This window comes from Loxodonta africana, chromosome 12, assembly GCF_030014295.1.
Source record: "Loxodonta africana isolate mLoxAfr1 chromosome 12, mLoxAfr1.hap2, whole genome shotgun sequence".
NCBI lineage: Eukaryota > Metazoa > Chordata > Mammalia > Proboscidea > Elephantidae > Loxodonta > Loxodonta africana.
The window spans coordinates 55,973,838-55,980,906 of NC_087353.1; the positions used below are offsets into that span (position 1 = coordinate 55,973,838).

The window sequence follows — 7,069 nt, forward strand, 5'->3', positions numbered from 1 at the left end:
GGGAAGCACCAGAGTGGCCTCCACCAACCTCCAGGTAGACCAGGGGAGCTGGCTGCAGAGCCCGTGGGGGTGGGGGCTTACACCTCTCAGCAAGGACCTGCAGGATGAAGCTGCCCCAGGATGGGTGTCCAGAAAGGGGGTTCCTGGTCGCAGACCCCAGCCCTTCCCTGACCGCCATCATCGTGACAGCTGCTGGGGCACCTGAGGCTGGCTGGGGAGCCCAGGTGAAGGATGATTTTGCTGAGCCCCGCCCCAGGGACACAACAGGAAGGCGAGTTTCCGCCTTCTGGGAAGGTGCTGCTGGGACGGGATGGCAGCCCATCCACCAGAAGCGGCCTCAAACCTGACTCAGCCTTCCCAGGAAGTGGGCTAACGGGATTCCTGGGCCCCAGGTGGCCAGGCTCCCTGAGTCACAGTAGAAGCCCCTGGAGGCAGAAGCTGTTACTGCACCCTCTGGCACCTCCTCATCAGTCCCATTACCTCAAGGCCCTGGGGACCTCCAACATCCCAAGCCCAAATTTCAGCCACCATAGACCCAGGCACCTGGGTCTGAGCCTCTCTCCACCTGGACCCCTGCCTTTCAACACTGTGGGGACCCTTCTCTGCACCGCCCCCGAGTCAATGTCAAGTCCAAGTCCTTGACCCCCATTGGAGCTAGAGCCTCTAGCCCCAAAGCCACAGCCCGCAGGCCCCAGGCCCCAGGTGGGGGTCTCACCAGAGCTCCCAGGCTGCTAACGGCTCATTTCCTCCCCACAGCCCCACTCCCTCCCATGACCCACAGCCTGGGGTTGCAGGGACTGAGCCACTGGGGAACAGGTCTGACCACATTCCGCTACCAGGGATAAAACCTGGTGGGGCTGACCTGCAAGGAAGTCTGCCTAGTAGGTACAACACTCAGGTCCCTTGAGATTGCCTGCCGCCTGGCCGTGCCCCATTCCTACCCACCATGGTGGTTTCCAGATGTCCCCGGGCCCTGGTTGGGGGCAGCCTCCGGATCTTAGCCACTCTGCTGCTTCTGGCCTGGGCAGGTGAGTCCTGGGACCTGCTATCCCTTCCTCCCTCCCTCCTTCCCTCCTGGCCGGAAATCCAGGTCTCTCCTTTCCTTTTTGTGTTCTCTCTCTCTCTGTTCACTTTGGCTCTGTGCCTCGGTTTCCCCTACAGCTGTAAGCACTAAATGAGAAAATACAGGTCAGCACCAAGGCAGCGCCTAGCACATACTGAGTGCTCAGGACCCACCAGCTGTCTAGTTGTTACTTACCATCTTCATCACCATCTCCTCCCTCCCTCTTGTCTCTCCTCCTCCCCACCTCTTGTCCTCTCTTGGCATGTCAGTAGGCACGTTTTGGCCCTGGGGCAGGTGGGGGAGGGGGAGGGCACAGGGTGGCAGCAGCATCTGGGCCTTGGGTCTGGAGGGGGCAGTGTGTGTGTGTGTGTGTGAGAGAGAGAGACAGTGTGTGTTTGTGAGCGACACTGTGTGTGAGAAAAACACACTGCGCTTGTGAAAGAGTGTGTTTGTGAGACACTGTGTGTATGTGTTTGTGAGAGAGGCACGGTGTGTGTGAGAGAAACATTCTGTGTTTTGTGAGAGACACTCTGTGAGAGACACTGTGTGAGAGAGACACTGTGAGAGAGATACTCTGTGTATGTGTGTGCACACGTGTATGAGAGAGACTGTGTGTGTGGAAAATGTGCGGGCCACAGACTCAGGCCTGGGGGATAATGCCCAAGGGGCCCAAGTTTGTGCTTCTTGAACCTCCCCTCTCCCCAGCTTGGCCCCTCAGTGAGAGAGGCTCCAGGCCTGGTCCTACCCCTGCAGGTGGGATGGAGCCTGGGCCTGGACAGGAAGGTGGTGGGAGGTAAGGACGAGGCTGCAGCTGCACAGAGAGGGCTTGAGGCTCCAGGAATTGCCCGCCCTGGGAGGCCTGGGAAATGAGCCACCTGGAGAAGGTACCATACCTGGAAGGTGCCTTCACCACCGGGCCAGGGACTTCTCCCACCAGCCTGACTCTTTCCATCTCTCCCCTCAGCCACCTTGGATGCTGCCAAGATGCCTGGTGAGTGCCAGCTGGCTGTCCTGAGGGAAGGAGGGATAGGAAAGCTGGAAGTGAGGGGCCATGTCTGTGTGTCTGCGTTTGTGGGGGCAGGTCAGATGGGGAGTGGGGTAAGTGGGGATAGCGTTGGAAAGGAAGGAGGGAGAGAAGGGAAAGAAGGAGGGAGGGAAGGGAAGAAGGAAGGAAGACCCAAATCCATTGCCATCGAGTCGATTCTGACTCATAGTGACCCTACAGGACAAAGTAGAACTGGCCCATAGAGTTCCTAAGGCTGTAATCTTCACGGAAACAGACTGCCACATCTTTCTTCCATGAAGCAAAACTCAGAAAGCAGAAAAGAGCCTGGGTGTGGGCCAGAGGGTTCCAGGGGAGGTCAAAGAGGGACTCAAGGAGATAAACAGGACAGAGACAGGGAAGAGTTAAGAAAAGAGGTGGAGGGGAAAGGCCAGCTAAGAAGGTCTTTGGAAGGAATAGCAAAGAAAGAGGGTAAGTCAATGCAGGAAGGCAGAGGGAGCAAAGGCAATGGGGAACTGGGTAAAAAGACTGGAACTGTGGGCCTGAGTATTTGAGGGAGTAGAAGGAGGAGGAGAGAGTGCCCGAGGGAATGACAGAGACTTGGCCTTCCTCCCCAGCACCCCCAGCCTGTGGGAAGCCACAGCAGCTGAATCGCATTGTGGGGGGCGAGGACAGTGCCGATGCCGAGTGGCCTTGGGTCGTGAGCATCCAGAAGAACAGGACTCACCACTGTGCGGGCTCCCTGCTCACCAACCGCTGGGTGGTCACTGCTGCCCACTGCTTCAAGGGATATGTAAGCCAGTCTCCTCCACTTGATTGTCCAGGCCTCCTGCTCCACGGCAGGCCTCTGTCCAATCTTGGCGCCCCCTGGTGGAGAGCCTACTTCTGTCCAGAAGTTTCTTTGCCCAGTTATTCCCTCCCACCCTGTCCCTGGCCACCCTGTGGTCCCTGGCTGAGCCCACCCTCTTCTTTCTTTCCACCAGCCATCTGAACAAACTATCCCAGTTCTCCGTGCTGCTGGGGATCTGGCAGCTGGGCAACCCTGGCCTTCGGTCCCAGAAGGTGGGGATTGCCCGGGTGCAGCCCCACCCTGTGTACTCCTGGAAGGAGGGTGCCCGTGCCGACATCGCCCTGGTGCTCCTTGAACACCCCATCCAGTTCTCTGAGCGAATCCTGCCCATCTGTCTCCCTGATTCCTCCGTCCATTTCCCTCCCAACAGTGACTGCTGGATTGCAGGCTGGGGGAGTATCTACGATGGAGGTGTGGCTTCTTCCCCAGCAAGGTGGTTGGGGATGGAGGGGAGCAGAAGGTGGTGGACACTCAGAGACACAGATACCATGAGGATCAAAGGGTCGGGTCGAGGCCAAGAGGCGCGGCATGACTGAGACACAGGCTGCAATCTAGAGATATGGTGTCACAGAAGCCTGGGTGGACAATTTTAGGTCACTTATATTTTAAGATGTGTGTTCCAAGGCAACAGCAGCTGGATAAACCAAACTATTGCGTGATATAGGAATGGCTGAAAGAAGGCATGTGTAGTGCCAAATTGAATGCGGTGTGAATATGAAAACAGCCCTAAGATTCCAAAATGGGGAGAGGCATGCCCTGGTGTCAGCATGCCACAATTGCAGGCAAAATTTCCCAGGAGAAAATGCTGTCTCCATAACCATTAAATATAATTTTCAAACCAAGTTTGGGTGTTTGGAAAACACGATCGAGAAACAGGCCAGATTGAATAAAGCACAAGAGGCAGAGAAGTAGAAAGTGAGAGAGAAATTGAGCCAAGAATAAGAAACAGACAAGCAGAAACTAGGAGATGAAGGAGATAAGATGGAGATCTGGAAGACAGAGATTCTGAGGGAAAGAGAGACTAAGTAAGGAAAAAGTGGGAGGAAAATGGGACTTTAACCAAATTCCAGAAGAAGTTCAGAGAAATGACACCAGTTTGGGTGTCTGGGGATTTCACTGCCTCTGAGGTTCCAGCTTTTTCACAGTCATCCTAAGGGGTGCCAGTGGGAGCTAGAATTACAGACTGGGAGTCTATAGACCAGCCCTAGGAAGGGTGTGGAGGTTCCTTAAGTCCTGACAAGAGAAATCCATGTTCATCCGCCCTCAATGGACGGTATCGAACACTTATTCTGTAGCAACCCCCAAGCTGGAAAAAGTAGGGCCTGAGATGGGGAACGCTGGCCCACTGGTTGTAAGCGTTTTGTGGGCATTTGAGGGCTCGTTAAAGTTGCAGATTCTCAGGCTCTACGTTCACATATTGTAATTCTGCGGGTCCAGAGGCCGAGGCCCTGGAATTCTGATTAGAGTCAGGCTGAGCATTAGCCTTTGATAAACACTGCTGAGGAGAATGGAGGGAAACAGGTCCTTGAGGCGGTGACTAAGAGGGTCCATGGTTGACTCTCTTCTCCTTGCTCTCAGTGCCCCTGCCCCACCCTCAGGCCCTGCAGAAGCTGAAGGTTCCCATCATCAGCTCGGAAGTCTGCAGCCACCTATACTGGCAGGGAGCTGGGCAGGGAGCCATTACTGAGGACATGCTGTGTGCTGGGTACCTGGAAGGGGAGCGAGATGCCTGCCTGGTGAGTATCCCACCTTCTCCCCACCCTGGCCAGCATCAGCCCTGTCCTCATTGGGCTCCACCTCACTGGGCTCCTATCCTGAACCAGCTGTGACCTGGCCGTACCCCTCAGCCCTGGGCCCTAATAGAGCAAGGCCTCAGCCTGGCTTACGCATGGTTCATTTGTTTATCCCTCATGTATATATCCAACATTTCAGTTGTGGCAGGCCCTGTGCTAGGCACTGGGATGCAGCCAGGAACAAAATAGACCCCACTCGTGGGGAACCTACATCTCCATGAGGGGCTTCCCAAACCCGGCCCCCAGCTCCAGCTCCAGCATGCAGTGGGGAAGGCAGGGTAACATAGTGGTTAAGGCCTGGGCTTTGGCATTGTAAAGGCCTGACTGAATTCCTGCTCAACCTCATGCATTCTGAGAGCTGGAGCAAGACATTCCTTATTTCTGAGCCTCTGTTTCCTCATCTGTAAAACAGAAATAACAATAATCCTGCTTCACGGGGCTGTGAGGGAAGAACCAAAAAAATCCAGTTGGCATCCAGTCGATTCCGACTCACATAGGCCCCATATGTGTCATAGTAGAACTGTGCTCCATAGGCTTTTCAGTGGCTGATTTTTTGGAAGTAGATCGATCGCCAAGCCTTTCTTCCAAGGCACCCCTGGGTAGACTCCAGGGGCACTACTGTCAGGGAAGAGGGTATGCAAGATGCGCCTCACCCCTGTCCTTCCTTGGCCTCCTGCTCTGCCTTCAGGAAAGAGAAATGGGCTCCCCCGAAAGAAACCCTCTGCCACTCAATCCCTTGCCCACCCCTCCTCCCCGTGTGGGTACCTAACGACCCCTCTCCGGCAGGGTGACTCCGGAGGCCCCCTGATGTGCCAAGTGGACGGGACCTGGCTGCTGGCTGGCATCATAAGCTGGGGCGAGGGCTGTGCAGAGCGCAACCGCCCGGGCGTCTACATCAGCCTCACCGCCCACCGCTCCTGGATCCAGAGGATTGTTCAAGGGGTGCAGCTCCGCGGCCACTCGCAGGAGAGTGGGGCCCGGAGAGCGCTGCGGAGGGTCTTCTAGGACCGGCTGGGGATGTCTGGGTTTGGGGTCTGGTGAGACCAGGCCTCCAGGGGTGCCCCGCCCACTGGACCACGTGTCTTCTCGGTTGTAAATAAGCCATCTACCTCTGGGGGGCGCCCGCGTGCCGTCGCAGGGATCATTTCCAGCTGGAAGGTGGTCCCGGCCCCGGCCCGCCCCCGCCCTGCGGCTTGGGCTCCCCCCCGGGGCCGGAAGCGTGTTTGTGTATATAAATATTAATGCTTTTTACAGTTATTTGTAATCCTTCCCACTTATTTATTTCCCCAGTTTCAATAAATTATTTATTCCCCAGTTCCTGTTTTTTTTTTCCCCGTGTATACGGACATTGGGAAGTGGAGGTTCAGTTAGGGTTAAACGGGGGGAGGTGGCCATGAGGTTGGACGGTGCCCTGGCTAGAGACGCAGGCATCCTGTCCACATGGGGCTGAAGCAGACCCTTGTTTTCCACCTACTGTGCAACATATTGACTTCTGATTTTTCTTTTGGCTGCTAACGCAAAGGTTGACAGTTCGAACCCACCAGCAGCACCTCAGAAGAAGGGCCTGTCGATCTGCTCCTGTAAATATTACAGCCAAGAAAACACTACAGAGCAGTTCTACTCTGTAACTCCGTGTTGAGTCTGAATTAACTAGATAGCAACGACTTGGTTTTGGTTTTTCTCTCTCCCCTGCCACCCAAGCTCTCCTCACACCCTCCACTTTCCATCCCTGAGAGCACCCCATTTTTTCCTCCTTCTCCCTGGCTCCCTCCCTCTGTTCTTCTCTTCTCTCCCTTCTGTGCCTCTCCTCCTCTGTCCCCGTAGTCCTGGAGGCCAAAAGTCCCAAATGCGTCTCCTCCTTTTCCCCCAGATCACCTCCTGTAGATCTCTGTTCAAATGTCACACTCATAAAGCAGTCTTCCCTCATGACCCTGTGACAATATCAGTGTTCCCTCCCTTCCCTTCCTAGTCTTTCCCTGCTGTATATATAGACAATATATTTTATTTGTTTTTGTTTTTATTATTATTCCCTCCCAAACACACATCCTAAAAGGTAAGCCTGTGTCCATGCATTTATTGTATTCTGTTATTATCGTCTATTTGCTTGACTCTTTCCCCAGAAATATTCTGAATTGACTTATGCACCTTGGTGTGTGTCCAATAAAATAGTAGGTGTTAATCAATGTTTCTGGAGTTCACGGTAATATGATCTGTGTCATCCGTTTGGAGGACAATGTGGACACATCTATTCTGTTTTTCTAATTAGTCACTCAAGCACCCACATTCCCTCATTAGCATAGAATTCTTCTCTTGGGGCCTCTCCACTCCATCCATGAATTAGCCAAGGATCTTAAGGATTT

The 7,069-nt window shown here is 54.4% G+C and overlaps 1 protein-coding gene across 1 annotated transcript; it reads left to right on the forward strand.

Annotated features, from left to right (window-relative positions):
- Nucleotides 1-946: 946 nt before the first annotated feature.
- PRSS22 (serine protease 22) lies at nt 947-5,714 on the forward strand. Its single transcript, XM_064294786.1, has 6 exons — nt 947-1,028; nt 2,028-2,054; nt 2,684-2,867; nt 3,050-3,327; nt 4,495-4,652; nt 5,496-5,714. Exons 1-6 carry the CDS (start codon nt 947-949, stop codon nt 5,712-5,714), a joined length of 948 nt encoding a protein of 315 aa, XP_064150856.1.
- Nucleotides 5,715-7,069: the final 1,355 nt, after the last annotated feature.

Excerpts from the sequence above, each read along its gene's own strand:
- PRSS22 (XM_064294786.1), top strand. The coding sequence starts at position 947 with ATGGTGGTTTCCAGATGTCCCCGGGCCCTGGTTGGGGGCAGCCTCCGG. Across the intron at positions 2,868-3,049 it reads TTCAAGGGATATGTAAGCCA|CCATCTGAACAAACTATCCC; the intron begins GTCTCCTCCACT and ends TCTTTCCACCAG. Across the intron at positions 3,328-4,494 it reads GGGGAGTATCTACGATGGAG|TGCCCCTGCCCCACCCTCAG; the intron begins GTGTGGCTTCTT and ends CCTTGCTCTCAG.